Source organism: Scyliorhinus canicula, chromosome 2, assembly GCF_902713615.1.
Source record: "Scyliorhinus canicula chromosome 2, sScyCan1.1, whole genome shotgun sequence".
In the NCBI taxonomy this organism is placed as follows: Eukaryota; Metazoa; Chordata; class Chondrichthyes; order Carcharhiniformes; family Scyliorhinidae; genus Scyliorhinus; species Scyliorhinus canicula.
Window position 1 is genome coordinate 76304530 of NC_052147.1, and position 19103 is coordinate 76323632.

At 49.4% G+C, this 19103-nt stretch overlaps 1 protein-coding gene across 1 annotated transcript in view; it reads left to right on the forward strand.

Annotated features, from left to right (window-relative positions):
- The window catches only part of ttc6 (tetratricopeptide repeat domain 6), a 564332-nt gene that overhangs the window by 279333 nt on the left and 265896 nt on the right, over positions 1-19103 (forward strand). The window contains exons 14-15 of the mRNA XM_038780915.1: positions 241-377; positions 15357-15526. Coding sequence (XP_038636843.1) covers positions 241-377; positions 15357-15526 — 307 coding nt within the window. The remainder of the gene's footprint in view (positions 1-240; positions 378-15356; positions 15527-19103) is intronic.

Here is a 19103-nt window from a genome sequence, read left to right on the forward strand (position 1 = left end):
CACTGTTTGGTACAACATGCTGAAGATGTAAGATTATTTTAAAAGAATGCTCCTAAATTTATCACTTCTTTAGAAGTTGCGTTTATCCATGCCTGTTAATATTATGGATACAACATATTTTGCTGTTACATTATTAGCTTAATTTTATATTTTCTATAATAATCAATTGAACAAAATGTGGTATATGCACAAATACTATTGTTACACATCATGATATGGCCTTTTATTTATTTTATGTAGGCTTTTAATTTAAACCCCAAAAGAACAGATGCTATGATAAAACGTGGTTTATTTTATTTTGAGAATTCCAACTGGCATTTAGCGATTCAAGATCTGACAACACTGATCAAATGGGATCCGATTAACGCTAAGGCAAGGTAAGCCACAATAGAAGTTTTTTGCTGTGCTGCAAACATTAGTTAAATTATCAAGTATATCTAGAAGCCACCATTGCTAATAATTTCTACCTGGGTTCATCTAATCATTTATTGTAACTCAGGTGGAAGATCTGCAGGTAACCCAGAATTGAAATGAAAATGGAATTCTGTCATGATGGTGTTGAAGCGTTCTTCCACAGCTTCTGAGGTTCTTTTGTCAAAGTTACAGTGATTGATTGGCGGCTCCTTGTAGAAATTCAGGTGCCAATGTTAATAATAATATATGGAGTGGGATTCTCCAATAATGGGGCTATGTCCCCACGCCAGCTTCAAAACCGGCGGCAACTACTCCGGCGTCAACGGCCCAGAAAGTGTGGATTTCTCACCTTTCTAGGGGCTAGGTTGACGCTGGAGTGGTTCCTGCAGCTCCAGCCGGTGCCGAAGGCTGGTGCGAGTTCGCGTATGCGTGGAACGGTCGGCGTATTTCCGCGCATGCGCAGAACGGCCCGCGTATTTCCGCGCATGCACGGGGATTCCCTTCTCCGCGCCGGGCCCCGGGCCTCCCCATAGAAAGAATGCCTCCCCATAGATTCCCAGCGAGGAATCGAACCTGGGACCCTGGTGCTATGAAGCCACAGTGCTATCCACTTGTGCTACCGTGCTGCCCAAATGAAAGATCTAACGAGATCTGAATTCTGCCCACAATGGGAGCATTCGGACTTGCGTAATTAAGTGAGCTTAACTGCTCATTTAACTATGCCTATGTCAGAACTATGATGTGGATCTGCTTTGGACTGGGGTGGGCACAGTAACAAGTCTTACAACACCAGGTTGTAACACCAGGTCCAATAGATTTTTTTGAATCACAAGCTTTCGGAGCACACCCGATGCCATATAGCACTGATCTACACAAATGGAGCCAAGTGGAATGCCGCTTTGGGTGGGGTGGGGTGGGGGGTGGTGGGGGGGGGGGAGGTTCTCCCAGCGATTGGAGGCCCCCGGGTGGTTGGGCTCTGGGCAGGGTAGCATTCTGACACTGCTGATCCACCTGGGCACCTTGGCACTGTCAGCCTGGCACCCTGACAGTCCAATCTGGGTATCCAGGCCGTGCAACCTGGGTGACAGCCTGGTACTGCCAGGGTGCCCAGGTTGCACTGTCAGGGTGCCAGACCAGCAAAACCAAGGTGCCAGTGTGGCATTTTGCCCATGTTGGATTTGGGCACCGTGTGTCCTACCCATATGAACAGGGTGGGGGGGGGGGTGCTAGGAGACCCTCCAACTGGTGTGTTGGAGCGTTAGGGGGTCCAGGAAGCGCTTTGGGGGCAGAGAGGTCAGGTACCATTTTTCTCTTCTTGCACTGGCGAATGGAGCTCCTCAGTGCAGAAAATGTGACTGAGTGCGGCCTCAGTTGGTTGAGGTGGTTAATTGCTGAGGCCCGAAAAAATAACAGAGTCCCTTCAATAGCAGGTGTAGCGTCAGAAATCCTCCGCCGAGGATTCCTGATGCTACACTATCCCTGCCAAAAATGGGACTTTTTTTTCCCCCATTAAATTGTGCCCAAAATGTGGTCGGGTAAGTTGGCATATTTCCCGCTGGTCGGTGGGGAGGGTTCTCGTGCCAGACCTTTCTCTTGACAGCTTATCATTTATGCATCAGCGAAGAACTTGCCAAATCTTGTAGCCGAGTGGGCAAGAATTCGTCCGCCCTGCCATTACCTCATTGGGTCAAACATCTGGGTGGCACATTTAAATAGCACCCACACTCACTTTCACTATCTTCAGGCCTGATGTTGCGTCATGACGTTTTTCCATGATACCTAAAAGACCTAAACCCATTTGCTCCCTGATTCAGCAAGATCTCCTTGGAGAAACGCCTCCAAGCTGCCCAGGACCGACAGGATGTCTTTTTTCCTTAGGATGGGAGTAGCAAGTCCGAAACCATGTCCACACCACCTGGATAGGTCATCAGGGATGTCCCTGGCTTGCTGGATGGAGCCAATCTCACCTTCTGTGCTGGAACAATCTCACGGTCCTCACTATCCAGCTCTGCTGCCTGATCCTTGAAGGGAGTGATGTTCTCAATTCCATCGTAAGAAGTCTTACAACACCAGGTTAAAGTCCAACAGGTCCAAAAGTCCTAACCTGGTGTTGTAAGACTTCTTACTGTGCTCACCCCAGTCCAACGCCGGCATCTCCACATCATGGCTCAATTCCATCAACCTCTTTTCTGTTTGGGATCTCTTTTGCTTGTTCTGGGAGATCTTTTCCTGGTGTTGCACCCCTGCCCCCCCCCCCCCCCCCCCCCCCCCCCCCCCCCCCCCCCCCCCCCCCCCCCCTCCCCAAGCCCCATTTCCTCAAGGAGTCAGGAAGGGGCCCTCGGGCACCCACAAGGATAATAATAATCTTTATTAGCGTCACAAGTAGGCTTACATTAAGACTGCACAATGAAATTACTGTGAAGGAGAACTATCAGCCAGACATCACAGGAAATCTGCCCAGGACTTCCCAAGGGATGTCCAGTCACTCCAAATCCCCTGTCTGTGACCCGATCAACTTCATTTGGTTAGGGCAAGGAGGTTGTACCTATCCTGGAGCAGGAGATCCATAACAGGTCGTGGCCCTCCAGACCTCGGAACCCCATCGGACACCGGCCAAGACCTTCACAGATAACAGGGCAAAGCAGCCAGCAGCCTACCTCCACTTCTGCTACAGACACTGGAGCTGCATCTAAATGTGCTGGTATGGTTTGAAAAGTTAAGAAGCTCTGAAAGCATAATGTTGGCACAGGTATTCACTCATTGTATATACTTTGCACCGTTACAACTGTATTTTGCTCGACATCATCAAAGTGTCAGGTGCTGATTGGCTTTTCCATGTAATTGAACAATCAGCGTTTATTCACTTGCTTTATGCTAGACAGCAATGAGTCTTTGATGTAGGTGTGTGCCTCATCTGCTGATACCAGCCTTTAAACACATAGGGATGCTAGTTTGCACCTAGATATCGTGGCTTAACAGAATCCTGTGGTTGGTCTCCTAAGGGCAATCGGTATAGATCTCTGAACCTGATAGTGCCATCAGTGTCTTAGGTTTCCTCATACACATCTCACTTGGGTAGATTGAAAACGTGGAGGATTGTAATGGGAGGAGAGCAAAGCTCTTGCATATCACCTGAGTGTTTGTTAGTATTTACGTTGTTACTGTTTTATCATAAAATGCTGTGTCAATACTGATCAGGGCCACATCTCTCCCAGTATTTGGACAATGTTGGTCATGAATTTTGGAAGCTTCCAAAGAAGGCAGCGTCATGAATGCTTGTCAGTGATCATATAATGATCTTGCTGAAACACTCTCTGTACTTACATGGGTAACTTAACTGGCACGTTTACTTTCATTCTTAGAGTGACAAATCACATCAACCAGAAGAGCAATGCCGTCCTGGAAGTTCAGTATCAAGATGAGGCCTCATGTATGAGAGATGTCATTTGGAGAGATGCCGCTGTCTGCATTTAGTTCCAGCATCAGATGGTCAAACGATAACAAGTGACCGATAATTTTCCTCCGTGAGGCTCCTTGCTAAGCTCTTGGTGTATTGCTATGAGTACATTGATGTTTGCAACGGTATTCTTGCCTTTTGAAGGCTTTCATGGCCAGTGAAATACTGGATAGGCCTGTACCATATCTATTTGCTTCAGATTGAGTGCGATGGAATGCTCATAACATTGCAGAACAGCCACATGCACGATAGTGTGAGGCATTGTTACGCATAAATGTGATTAGTCACTTTGAGGTTAATGAATTTCATTAACGTTGAGAATAACACTGAAGGGCTTAATGTCTACCCTGCATTGGAGAGACAGAAGAAATGCTTCTGTATCAGCTAGTCTTAATCTTATTCACGCTGGAACCTTGTCTCTTTGAGGATCACATGGGCACATCTTCTGTATTATGCCCATGCAATGGCGACTTCCTGTGGGTCGTCAGAATGAATCCTATTCAATTTCCCCCTTGTCCAAAGAGATGTGTCCCTCCTCTGTGTTTCCCTCCTTTGAAGTACTCGGTTATGCAGGGCACAGCAAACCGCTATGATAAGGGATATCCCCTGTGTAAAGTACTGGAGAGCCCCACCTGATTGCTCAAAACACCTGAAACATATCCTCAACATGCTGATGATCTGTCTATTAAGAACCATGTGCTGCTTTGTACTTTCCCTCAGATGCACTCTGTGGCCACTGAATGGGCCTCATTAAACATGGGCGGGATTTTCCCGCAACTGGCCGGATGGCCCGACGCCGGCACCAAGAGCGGCTTGAACCACTCCAGCGTCGGGCTGCCCGGAATCCTTCGCACTTCCGGGGGCTAGGCCAGCGCCGGAGAGCTTGGCGCTGCTCCAACTGGCTCTGAAGGGCCGCCGTGGGCTGGTGCGAGTTGGCGCACGCGCAGAACCGCCGGTGTGTTTCATGTGCAGGGTGTTTCTTCTCTGCACCGGCCATGGCGTAGCCCTACAGAGACCGGCACGGAGGGAAAGAGTGCCCCCACGGCACAGGCCCGCCCGCAGATCGGTGGGCTCCGATCGTGGGCCAGTTCACCGTGGGGGCCCCCCGGGGCCGGATTCCACAGAGCCCCCCCCAAGGACTCCACTAGCCGCTCTCCAAACCAGATCCCGCCGGGATAGAGTATGTCCATTTCACGCCGGCAGGACTGGCCGAAAATGGGCGGCCGCTCGGCCCATTGGGGCCTGGAGAATTGCCGGGTGTGCCGCTGCCAACGGCCCCCGACCGGCGCGGCGTGATCCCGGCCCCTGCGGGGTGGGACTCATGCCGCGTCCCGGCGATTCTCTGTCCCGGCGGGGGGCGGGCGGAGAATCCCGCCCCACGTTGTTTAGTGGTACCCCTTATCATCAAGGAAGTAATCCTATTGGCACTGTCGGTGCCTGAAGATCTGTGGTGTCTGCAAGTGACTCAAGATGTAAGAGATGTGCGAGTTCCCAGGGTACCTCGCACAACATACATTATCTGCTTTGGGTGATCAATGTTGAGAGAGTGGAATCCTTTCCTATTGATAGCTCTTACCGGTTGCTGCCAGGGAGCACTTAAGGCGATAAGTGTGCAGTAACTGGTGCCCTGCACTTGTGGGAAGCAAAATTGCTGTGAATCCCACAGCTCTGTCAATCAGGCTTGCCTCATCTATGGTGAACTTCACATAATTAAGGAGAACATTGGTCACCTCCCTTATATTCTCGAGTGGATGATTGTGAGATTGCAGAGAGGCCCCCAGTGGAGCCCTAGAATGATCCACTGGTCAAAAGATTGAGAGTGGCAGTTGCCTTCAGAGCAAAAGGAATTGGATGGTCTTCCAGTCTGTGCAAAGAGAGATCCTCACAGAGAATGTGGCAGATATTACATTAGAGAGAGTATAGAGGAGATTTGAAAGGATGTTGCTAGGACTGGAAAATTGTAGCTATGATAGACCGGATAGACCGGAGTTGTTCTCCTCGGGTGGATTTAAACTAGTATATCAGTGGGAGGGAACCAAATTGTTAGCTTAGAAGGTGCAATAACTGAAGAGAAATGGAGAACTAAAATAAGAGAACAACATCACCCTCAGGCACAGTAAAGAAGGTGACAAGTGGGGGAAGGGAGGTGGTCAATGCAGGACTGAGGGCGTTGTACCTAAATACGCGCAGTATACGGAACAAGGTAAATGAGCTTGTTGCGCACATTGAAATTGGTCGGTACACGGTAAAATGAAATTTGCATACGTGCAGTGCGGTCAGCCTAATTTGAAGGTGGTTTGAGGCCTGTCGTGAAGGTGAGTGAGTGCCTTTAAATTTGCTTACGTTTCAGTGGGAGCAGGGTTTGAGGGAATATCAGGTAAGCTCTTCCTTTCTTTTTCTTTTTCTTGTTTTTTTTTTAAATCTAGAGGTGATGTCAGGGAAGGCAGTACAATGCTCCTCCTGCAGAATGTTTGAGGTGAGGGACGCCGTCAGTGTCCCTGCTGATTTCATCTGTGGGAAGTGCACCCAACTCCAGCTCCTCAAAAACCGTGTTAGGGACCTGGAGCTTGAGCTGGATGAACTTCGGATCATTCGGGAGGCAGAGGGGGTCATAGATAGGAGCTTCAGGGAAGTAGTTACACCAAAGACTGGAGATAGATGGGTAACTGTAAGAGGGACTGGGACGAAGCAGTCAGTGCAGGGACCCCCTGCGGTCGTTCCCCTGAGTAACAAGTATACCGTTTTGGATACTTGTGGGGGGGACGACTTACCAGGGGTAAGCCATGGGGTACGGGCGTCTGGCACGGAGTCTGTCCCTGTTGCTCAGAAGGGAAGGGGGGAAAGGAGTAGAACATTAGTAATTGGGGACTCAATAGTCAGGGGCACAGATAGGAGATTTTGTGGGAGCGAGAGAAACTCACGTTTGGTATGTTGCCTCCCAGATGCAAGGGTACGTGATGTCTCGGATCGTGTTTTCCGGGTCCTTAAGGGGGAGGGGGAGCAGCCCCAAGTCGTAGTCCACATTGGCACTAACGACATAGGTAGGAAAGGGGACAAGGATGTCAGGCAGGCCTTTAGGGAGCTAGGATGGAAGCTCAGAGCGAGAACAAACAGAGTTATTATCTCTGGGTTGCTGCCCGTGCCACGTGATAGTGAGATGAGGAATAGGGAGAGAGAGCAATTAAACACGTGGCTACAGGGATGGTGCAGACGGGAGGGATTCAGATTTCTGGATAACTGGGGCTCTTTCTGGGGAAGGTGGGACCTCTATAGACAGGATGGTCTACATCTGAACCTGAGGGGCACCAATATCCTGGGGGGGAGATTTGTTAGTGCTCTTTGGGGGGGGGTTTAAACTAATTCAGCAGGGGCATGGGAACCTGGATTGTTGTTTTGGGGTACGGGAGATTGAGAGTATAGAGGTCAGGAGCACAGGTTTGACTTCACAGGAGGGAGCCAGTGTTCAGGTAGGTGGTTTGAAGTGTGTCTACTTCAATGCCAGGAGTATACGAAATAAGGTAGGGGAACTGGCAGCATGGGTTGGTACCTGGGATTTCGATGTTGTGGCCATTTCAGAGACATGGATAGAGCAGGGACAGGAATGGTTGTTGCAGGTTCCGGGGTTTAGGTGTTTTAGTAAGCTCAGAAAAGGGGGCAAAAGAGGTGGAGGTGTGGCGCTGCTAGTCAAGGACAGTATTACGGTGGCGGAAAGGATGCTAGATGGGGACTCTTCTTTCGAGGTAGTATGGGCTGAGGTTAGAAACAGGAAAGGAGAGGTCATCCTGTTGGGAGTTTTCTATAGGCCACCTAATAGTTCGAGGGATGTAGAGGAAAGGATGGCGAAGATGATTCTGGAAAAGAGCGAAAGTAACAGGGTAGTTGTTATGGGAGACTTTAACTTTCCAAATATTGACTGGAAAAGTTATAGTTCGAGTACATTAGATGGGTCGTTCTTTGTACAATGTGTGCAGGAGGGTTTCCTGACACAATATGTTGACAGGCCAACAAGAGGCGAGGCCATATTGGATTTGGTTTTGGGTAATAAACCAGGCCAGGTGTTAGATCTGGAGGTAGGTGAGCACTTTGGAAACAGTGACCACAATTCGGTGACCTTTACGTTAGTGATGGAAAGGGATAAGTATACCCCGCAGGGCAAGAGTTATAGCTGGGGGAAGGGCAATTATGATGCCAGTAGACATGACTTAGGATGTGTAGGTTGGAGAAGTAGGCTGCAAGGGTTGGGCACACTGGATATGTGGAGCTTGTTCAAGGAACAGCTATTGCATGTTCTTGATAAGTACGTACCAGTCAGGCAGGGAGGAAGGGGTCGAGCGAGGGAACCGTGGTTTACCAAAGAAGTGGAATCTCTTGTTAAGAGGAAGAAGGAGGCCTATGTGAAGATGAGGCGTGAAGCTTCAGTTGGGGCGCTTGATAGTTACAAAGAAGCGAGGAAGGATCTAAAGAGAGAGCTAAGATGAGCAAGGAGGGGACATGAGAAGTCTTTGGCAGGTAGGATCAAGGAAAACCCAAAAGCTTTCTATAGGTATGTCAGGAATAAAAGAATGACTAGGGTAAGAGTAGGGCCAGTCAAGGACAGTGGTGGGAAGTTGTGTGTGGAAGCTGAGGAGATAAGCGAGATACTAAATGAATACTTTTCGTCAGTATTCACTCAGGAAAAAGATAATATTGTGGAGGAGAATGCTGAGATCCAGGCTATTAGAATAGATGGCATTGAGGTGCGTAGGGAAGAAGTGTTGGCAATTCTGGACAAGGTGAAAATAGATATGTCCCCGGGGCCTGATGGGATTTATCCTAGGATTCTCTGGGAAACCAGGGAAGAGATTGCTGAGTCTTTGGCTTTGATTTTTAGGTCATCATTGGCTACAGGAATAGTGCCAGAGGACTGGAGGATAGCAAATGTGGTCCCTTTGTTCAAGAAGGGGAGTAGAGATAACCCCGGTAACTATAGGCCGGTGAGCCTAACGTCTGTGGTGGGTAAAGTCTTGGAGAGGATTATAAAAGATACGATTTATAATCATCTAGATAGGAATAATATGATTAGGGATAGTCAGCATGGTTTTGTGAAGGGTAGGTCATGCCTCACAAACCTTATCGAGTTATTTGAGAAGGTGACTGAACAGGTAGACGAGGGTAGAGCAGTTGATGTGGTGTATATGGATTTCAGTAAAGCGTTTGATAAGGTTCCCCACGGTCGGCTATTGCAGAAAATACGGAGGCTGGGGATTGAGGGTGATTTAGAGATGTGGATCAGAAATTGGCTAGTTGAAAGAAGACAGAGAGTGGTAGTTGATGGGAAATGTTCAGAATGGAGTTCAGTTACGAGTGGCGTGCCACAAGGATCTGTTCTGGGGCCGTTGCTGTTTGTCATTTTTATAAATGACCTAGAGGAGGGCGCAGAAGGATGGGTGAGTAAATTTGAAGACGACACTAAAGTCGGTGGAGTTGTAGACAGTGCGGAAGGATGTTGCAGGTTACAGAGGGACATAGATAAGCTGCAGAGCTGGGCTGAGAGCTGGCAAATGGAGTTTAATGTGGAGAAGTGTGAGGTGATTCACTTTGGAAAGAATAACAGGAATGCGGAATATTTGGCTAATGGTAAAATTCTTAGCAGTGTGGATGAGCAGAGGGATCTCGGTGTCCATGTACATAGATCCCTGAAAGTTGCCACCCAGGTTGATAGGGTTGTGAAGAAGGCCTATGGTGTGTTGGCCTTTATTGGTAGAGGGATTGAGTTCCGGAGCCATGAGGTCATGTTGCAGTTGTACAAAACTCTAGTACGGCCGCATTTGGAGTATTGCGTACAGTTCTGGTCGCCTCATTATAGGAAGGACGTGGAAGCTTTGGAAAGGGTGCAGAGGAGATTTACCAGGATGTTGCCTGGTATGGAGGGAAAATCTTATGAGGAAAGGCTGATGGACTTGAGGTTGTTTTCATTAGAGAGAAGAAGGTTAAGAGGTGACTTAATAGAGGCATACAAAATGATCAGAGGGTTAGATAGGGTGGACAGCGAGAGCCTTCTCCCGCGGATGGAGGTGGCTAGCACGAGGGGACATAGCCTTAAATTGAGGGGTAATAGATATAGGACAGAGGTCAGAGGTGGGTTTTTTACGCAAAGAGTGGTGAGGCCGTGGAATGCCCTTCCTGCAACAGTAGTGAACTCGCCAACATTGAGGGCATTTACAAGTTTATTGGATAAGCATATGGATGATAAGGGCATAGTGTAGGTTAGATGGCCTTTCGTTTTTTTCCATGTCGGTGCAACATCGAGGGCCGAAGGGCCTGTACTGCGCTGTATCATTCTATGTTCTATGTTCTAATGTTGTGAGCATCACAGACATGGCTGCAAGGGGAACAGGGCTGGGATCTAAATATCCAAGGATATGTGTCCTATTGAAAGAACAGGCAGATGGGCAAAGGGGGCGGGGCTGCATTGTTAGTAAGGAATGAAGTTAAATCGATAGCAAGGAGCGAGATAGGATCAGAAGGCATAGAATCTCTGTGGGTAGAGTTGAGCAATTGCAATGGAAAAAAGACCCTGATGAGAATTATGTACAGGTCCCCGAGCAGTAGTCAATATCTGGGGCAGAAAATAAATCAGGAGATAGAAAAGGCATGTAAAAAAGGCAATATTACAATAATCATGGCAGACTTCAATATGCAGGTGGACTGGGAAAATCAGGTTGGTAGTGGATCCCAAGAAAAGAAATCTGTGGAATGTCTAAGAGATGGGTTTTTTTGAGCAGCTTGTGACAGAGCCTATTAGAGAACAGGCAATTCTGGATTTGGTGATGTGTAATGAGGCAGACTTGATTAGGGAACTTAAGGATAAGGAACCCTTCGGGAGCAGTGACCACAATATGGTAGAATTTACCCTGCAGTTTAAGAGGGAGAAGCTGGAATCAGATGTAACCGTATTACAGTTAAATAAAGGTAACTACAAAGACATGAGGGAGGAGCTGGCCAGAGTTGATTGGAAAAGGAGCCTATCAGGGAAGACATTGGAACAGCAATGGCAGGTGATTTTGTGAGTTATTCGGGAGGCACAACAGAAATTCAACCCAAGGAGGAGGAAACATGCTAAGGGGAGAACAAAGCATCCATGGTTGACGAGGGAAGTCCTTGTTCAAGATTCTCTTAAGGTTAACGTGCAGGTTCAGTCGGCAGTTAGGAAGGCAAATACAATGTTAGCATTCATGTTGAGAGGGCTAGAATACAAGACCAGGGATGCATTTCTGAGGCTATATAAGACTTTGGTCAGACCCCATTTGGAGTATTGTGAGCAGTTTTGGGCCATGTATCTAAGGAAGGAAGTGCTGGCCTTGGAAAGGGTCCAGAGGAGGTTCACAAGAATGATCCCTGGAATGAAGAACTTGTCATATGAGGAACGGTTGAGGACTCTGGGTCTGTTTTTGGAGTTTAGAAAGATGAGGGGGGATTTTATTGAAACTTGCAGGATATTGCGAGGCCTGGATAGAGTGGACGTGGAGAGAATGTTTCCACTTGTAGCAAAAACTAGAACCAGAGGACACAATCTCAGACTAAAGGATGATCCTTTAAAACAGAGATGAGGAGGAATGTCTTCAGCCAGAAGGTGGTGAATCTGTGGAACTCTTTGCCGCAAAATGCTGTGGAGGCCAAATCACTGAGTGTCTTTAAGATAGAGAGATAGGTTCTTGATTAATAAGGGATCCCCTTGATTAAAGGGTTATTTGGAGAAGGCAGGAGAATGGGGATAAGAAAAAGATCAGCCATGATTGAATGGCGGAGCAGACTCGATGGGCCGAGTGGTCTAATTCTGCTCCTATGTCTTATGGTCTTGTGTAACAGAGGATGCTGAGGGGAGAATTGACTGAAATGTACAGGCGAGGGGCCTGGGTAGAGTAGATGGGTAGGGCATATTTACGTTAACAGAGAAGCCATCCTCCAGGTTTAATATGATTGATAGAAAGATTAGAGGGGAGATGAGGAAAAGCTTTCTCACCGAGAGAGTTGTGGGAGTCTGGAGCTCACTGACTGAAAGGGTAGGAGAGGCAAAAACCCTCAAATCATTTAAAAGGTTATGTACCTTAAGTGTCATTAACTGCAGGGCTACGAACCAAATGCTGGGAAAGGCTTCGGGTGGGTGGATCAATTTTCAGCCAGTGGAAACACAGTAGCCAAGTGATCTCTTTGTGTGACATAAACCTGCTCTGATTCTATATGATCCACCACATCCCTTGATATGTGAAGGCTCCTGTGGCATGCCTTGCTCATCTCCATGTATGAGAAGCATCATCTGTGGACCCCTGGTTGCAGCAAACACCTCTATGGATTTTGTCACTGCTTGTCAGCATCTAGGTCTTCCTGGGGCCCTGCTAGCTCTTGTTCCTCAGGTTTACGCCTTTCCCTGATTTGTACCAGACGGTGACGGGCCTTCTCACTTGCAGAAAACCTACTTCCGGGTCAAAAGTTGTTACATTTCCCAGTCCCCTGTGAGAAAGCAGAAGGTTTTACTGATAAAGTTTTATTTCCAACATTGTTTTAAAAACAAGTTCTTAATATGGTAAACATATTGGCTGGGATTTTTACCTCCTGTTCTGGTCGGGAGAGTTCGATGGCGGGAGTGGAAATATCATGAGAACTGCAAAGTCGGGTTTTACGTTGGCATAAATCTCAGAATCATAGATTTTACAGTGCAGAAGGAGGCCATTTAGCCCATTAGCCCATCGAGTCTGCACCGGCCCTTGAAAAGAGCACCCCACTCAAGCACACGCTTCCTCTACCCCATCCCCTTAACCCAGTGACCCCAATTAACCTTTTTGAACACTAAGAGCAATTTAGCATGGCCAATCCACCTAACCCGCCCATCTTTGGACTGTGGGAGGAAACCAGAGCACCCGGAGGAAACCCACGCAGACTCCACACAGATAGTGACCCAAGTCGGGAATCGAACCTGGGACCCTGGAGCTGTGAAGCAACTGTGCTCACCACTATTCTACCGTGCTGTGTGATATGATTGTCCCCTTCCCCCTGTCAGTGATGGGGCACATTTCCCAACGTTTAATTGTGGGAACATGATTTGAAAGTATTTCCATATCAGCCCCATACTCTTGAATTATGTGGCACATAAAAACCCTTGGCCACAAGCAGTATGACGTCTCTGTCACTTTCTTCCACAATGCAGCCCGACCTCTGAACCCTTGGCTCTCTCTCCAGGCAATCCCCCATCACTCTCGCAGTCACGCACCCTCCGGCCGTGGACATGTCCCCGGCGCTGTGTCCCATTCTTAAGTGTTCGGATGTTGGCTGCTGCATGTGTGGTGTTCCGTCCCACAGTGTTCAACACAGGGTTTGTGCATCAAGGTCTGATTGGGATGCTAGACAATGACTCCCACATGCTGCGTGGCCCACCCACCCATGGGCATCTACTTAAATTTTGCAAGCAATATAATCACTCGCTTTACTAAACAGCTATAACCCAGGTTACAGCATTTCATGATGAACTGTAAAGATGGAAACATTGGGCTGGATTCTCAGTCGGCGTGATTCTCCGTTTTGCCGGCGCTTGGGGATTTCCCGACGGCCTGGGGCTGCCCCATAATGGGAAACCCCATTGACCTGCCGGTATACGGAGAATCCCGCCAGCGGGTAGGGGCAGAAATGTGGCGTGACGTGGCGGAGAATCCAGCCCACTATTTCTATTCACATTTTGGATTCTTCTGCTGCTGCCTTAATGAAAATTGCAGAATTCCTGAAATGCTCTCCCTCTACATCACACGAATTTAAGCCTCTCACCTGGTAGCCTTCTTCTGGTGTATGTTGTGGGAGTCATAACATTCTGTTCATTGAGTGAAAAATAAGAAAGTCGTGCTTTTTTTTTCTAAAACATTTGTTCGACCTCAGCTTGAATATTACATTCAGTTCTGAGCGTCTCATTTTAGGAAGGATGTCAAGGCCTTGGAGTGGGCACAGAAGAGATTTGGTACCACAGATAAATTATGCAGAGAGACTGGAGAAGCTGGAATTATTCTCAGATCAGATCGAAAGAGTTCAGAAGCAATTTAGAGGTGCTCGAAATCACGAATGGTTCCTGGAAGATAGATAAGGAGAAACTAATTTATGTCTCAGAAGAATCTGCTAACACAATTGCATTGAGAGAATGCTTTTAACAGCCTCAGGGCATCCCAAAGTAACTTACAACTAATGAAGTAGGCTAAGTGTAGTCACAGGACAAGTTCCCACAAGCAGCAATGTGATAATGACCTGCTATTCCCTTTTTGTAGTGTGGTTTGAGAAATAACTGTTGGCCAAGACCCTGGAGATAATTCCCCTGCTCTTCAAGATCGCATCATGGAAGGCTTTACACCAACCTGCAGGGACAGATAAAGACCTTCGGCTGGATTCTCCATCACCGACGGTGAAATAGCGATCGGCGACGGGCTGGAGAATCCAAATTCCCGACAGAATCTGGGGCGGCGTCACTTCCACGATGCTCCTCCCCCTCCAAAGCGCCGTACTCGCAGAGTATGCCAAGTCATGTACCCACAATGTCAGGCAATTGCCTGGGGATCGCCCCCGATGCTCTGCCCCCAACTGGCCAAGTTCCCGATGGCGTGGGTCACGTGTGGTCTCACCCGTCGGGAACTCAGCGTGACGGCTGCGAACTCAGTCCAGCGCCGCCACAGTTGTGGGAAGGGCGATCTGTGGGTAGGAGGGACATTATTCGGGGCTGGGGGCACTGTGGTGTGGCAGTCCAGGGTGCGCTAGCCGGCCGAAGGGGGGACTATTTCGCGGGTCGAATCTGCGTGCGGCATCTGACATGAAGCATGGCGCGGCTGCTGCAAGCCTCCACTGTGGGCACGTGCAGCTACGGACCCGACAATTCTCCAGGCCGTAGCGGCAGCTAGAGCCGGGTGCTCTACGCTGCCTCCCTGCTAGCCCCCAGCAAAATACTGAATAGGTGGCCATTTTGTGCCAGTTTTCCCACCGTTCCCACGCCACCGTGGGGAAAAAGTCTCCAAATGGAGAATCCAGCACCTCATCTCATTTGAATGGTAGCAGTGCAGTTCTCCCTCAGTAATACTCTGAAGTGACAGCTTAGATTTTTGTACTCAAGCCTCTGGAGTAGCAAACTCCCCAGTACTCTGACTCAAATAAAAGTGCTATTAACAGAACCACAGCTGGTGCTAACAAGAGAATGTACAATTTTTATGCTGGTTGACAAAAGAATCTGAAATGACATGAGGAAAAAAATAATGAAAACAGTGATTTGTTGTGTACTGGAATTCATTGCCGAAGCGGGGGATGAAAGCAGATCCAATAATAGCTTTCAAAACAGAAATACGTGAAGTGAAAAAAAATACAGGGCTTTGAGGAAAGAGTGTGGGCTGATTGGACTGCTCTACCAAAAGATAAGCACAAGAACGATTGGCCAAATGGCCTCCATGTATCACTTTATGATTCCAGTATGATCTTTCTGTATTAGGAATTATCGTGGACAAGCATATGCTAAGCAAGGGATGTTCAAGGAAGCAATTGAGGATCTGTCTTCTGCTGTGCATTTGGATCCCAACAACTGGACGGCTTTCTATCACAGAGGCTGCCTTCTGCGAAAGCTTAACACAGAAAAAGCATTACAGGACTTTAGTGTTTCAGGTATAATGCAAACTTAATACATATAGTAGTCGGTGGTTATACAAATGTTAAAAGAAGTGGAACTGTCGATCAAGCCATGCCCAAAACTAGAAATGTAAATTTTAAATTTTATTGATATTGATTGCAGTAAATTTGATTGTAGCTTTCTGCAATCAAATCAGTAGTTGGTTTTTAAGAGAAATGCCAATCTTTTTTAAAAAATAATTTTAATTGGAATTTTTTACAGAAAATATAACAACAAACAATGAAATGCGACAAAATAGCCCCATAATAACTGTAACACCCCCAAGACCGTATCAACGCATACATCACATCCCCCCACCCCCCCAAACCCAGTAAACAACAGAACTTAAAAATAAATTAAAATTAAATAAACAAACATAGTCATCGTCCCCCCCCCTCCGGCTTCCCCCCCCCCCCCTCCCCCCCCACCCCCCCCCCCCTTCCCCCCCCCGGGTTGCTGCTGCTGCTGTTCCAGTACCCTATCGTTGAGCCAAAAAGTCGAGGAAAGGTTGCCATCGCCTAAAGAACCCTTGTACCGATCCTCTCAGGGCGAATTTGTCCTTCTCCAGCTTAATAAAACCCGCCATGTCATTGATCCAGGTCTCCACGCTTGGGGGCCTCGCATCCTTCCATTGTAGCAAGATCCTCCGCCGGGCTACGAGGGATGCAAAGGCCAGCACACCGGCCTCTTTCGCCTCCTGCACTCCCGGCTCCACTCCAACCCCAAAAATCGCGAGTCCCCAGCCTGGCTTGACCCTGGATCCTACCACCCTCGACACCATCCTCGCCACCCCCTTCCAGAACTCCTCCAGTGCCGGGCATGCCCAGAACATATGGGCATGGTTCGCTGGACTCCCCGAACACCTGACACACCTGTCTTCTCCCCCAAAGAACCTACTCATCCCAGACCCGGACATGTGGGCCCGGTGCAGCACCTTGAACTGAATGAGGCTAAGCCGCGCGCATGAGGAGGAAGAGTTAACCCTCTCCAGGGCATCAGCCCATGTCCCGTCTTCGATCTGTTCCCCCAGTTCCCCCTCCCACTTAGCTTTCAGCTCCTCTACTGATGCCTCCTCCACCTCCTGCATTACCTTGTAGATATCAGATATCTTCCCTTCTCCGACCCAGACCCCCGAAAGCACCCTGTCGCTCACCCCCCTCGCAGGAAGCGAAGGGAATCCTTCCACCTGCCGCCTAGCAAACGCCTTTACCTGCAGATACCTGAACATGTTCCCCGGGGGGAGCCCAAATTTCTCCTCCAACTCCCCCAGGCTCGTAAACCTCCCATCAATGAACAGGTCCCTCAGCTGTCTGATGCCCGCTCTGTGCAAACCCTGGAATCCCCCATTAATGTTCCCTGGGACGAACCGATGGTTCCCCCTTAACGGAGCCTCCATCGAGCCCCCCACTTCTCCCCTATGTCGCCTCCACTCCCCCCAAATCTTGAGGGTAGCCGCCACCACCGGTCTCGTGGTATACCTCGTAGGAGGGAGCGGCCACGGCGCCGTTACCAGGGCCCCCAGGCTTGTATCTCCACAGGACGCCCTCTCCATCCGTTTCCATGCTGCCCCCTCCCCCTCCATCACCCACTTGCGCACCATCGACACATTGGCCGCCCAATAATACCCCGAGAGATTGAGTAACACCAGCCCCCCCCCCCCCCCCCATCTCTACCCCGCTCCAAGAAGACCCTCGGGGTCCCATGCGCCCAAACAAAGCTCATGATGCTGCTAGTCACCCTTCTAAAAAAGGCCCTAGGGATAAAGATGGGCAAACACTGAAAGAGGAACAAGAACCTCGGGAGAACCGTCATTTTGACAGACTGCACTCTACCTGCCAACGATAGCGACACCATGTCCCACCTTTTAAATTCCTCCTCCATCTGCTCCACCAGCCTGGTAAAATTAAGCTTATGGAGAGTTCCCCAACTCCTGGCCACCTGCACCCCCAGGTATCTGAAACTCTTCACTGCCCTCTTAAACGGGAGCCTCCCAATTCCCTCCTCCTGATCACCCGGGTGTACTACAAATACCTCACTCTTGCCTAAATTTAACTCATAGCCCGAGAAGCCCCCAAACTCCGCTAACAGCTCCATCACCCCTCTCATTCCCCCTTCTGGGTCCGCCACATACAACAGCAGGTCGTCCGCATACAGTGATACCCGATGTTCCTCCCCACCCTGCACCAGACCCCTCCACCTCCCTGACTCCCTCAACGCTATAGCCAGAGGTTCAATCGCCAATGCAAAAAGCAAGGGGGACAGGGGGCACCCCTGCCTGGTCCCACGGTAGAGCCTAAAGTACTCCGATCTCCTTCCATTGGTAACTACACTCACCATCGGAGCCGCATAGAGCAACCTCACCCATTTGATGAACCCCTTCCCGAATCCGAACCGCTCCAGCGCCTCCCACAGGTACCCCCACTCAACTCTATCAAACGCTTTCTCTGCATCCAGCGCCACCACTATCTCCGCCTCCCCCTCCACCGCCGGCATCATAATAACATTTAGCAATCTCCGCACATTCGTGTTGAGCTGCCGTCCCTTGACAAATCCTGTCTGATCCTCATGTATCACCCCTGGCACACAGTCCTCTATCCTGGTGGCCAGGATCTTCGCCAGCAACTTAGCGTCAACATTGAGGAGTGAGCTAGGCCTGTATGATCCACACTGCAAGGGGTCCTTATCCTGCTTCAGGATCAGAGAGATCAGCGCCCGCGACATCGTCGAGGGCAAAGCCCCCCCATGCCTCATTGAAGGCTCACACCAACAAGGGGCCCACCAAATCCGCATACTTTTTATAAAATTCCACCCGGAACCCATCCGGCCCCGTCGCCTTACCTGACTGCATTTGACCAATCCCCCTGACTAGCTCCTCCAACTCTATCGGCGCCCCCAGCCCCTCTACCAGCTCCTCTTGAACCTTTGGGAAACATAGCCTGTTCATGAAGCTCTCCATCCCTCCCCCCCCCCCCCCATCGGGGGCACCGACCGGTACAGTTCCTCGTAGAAGTCCCTAAAGACCCCATTTGCCTCTGCCCCCTTCTGCACTACATTCCCACCCTTATCCGTAACTCCACCAATTTCCCTAGCCGCATCTCGCCTACGGAGCTGATGCGCCAACATCGTGATCGTCTTCTCCCCATACTCATATATCGCGCCCTGCGCCCTCCTCCACTGCGTCTCCGCCTTTCTGGTGGTCAACAAGTCGAACTTGGCCTGCAAACTACGCCGTTCCCCCAGCAACCCCTCCTCCGGTGCCTCCGCGTATCTCCTATCCACATCCAGAAGCTCCCCCACCAGTCTCTCCCTCTCCTTCCTCTCCCTCCTTTCCCCGTGGGCCCGGATAGAAATCAGCTCCCCTCGGATCACTGCTTTCAGAGCCTCCCAGACCATCCCCACCATCCCCCGTGTCGTTGGTATCAAGATACCCCTCAATGCTTCCCCAGACCCTCCTACACACCTCCTCATCCGCCAGTATCCCCACATCCAGGCGCCATAGCGGGCGCTGGTCCCGCGCCTCCCCCATCTCCAGATCAACCCAGTGCGGAGCATGGTCTGAAATTGCTATGGCCG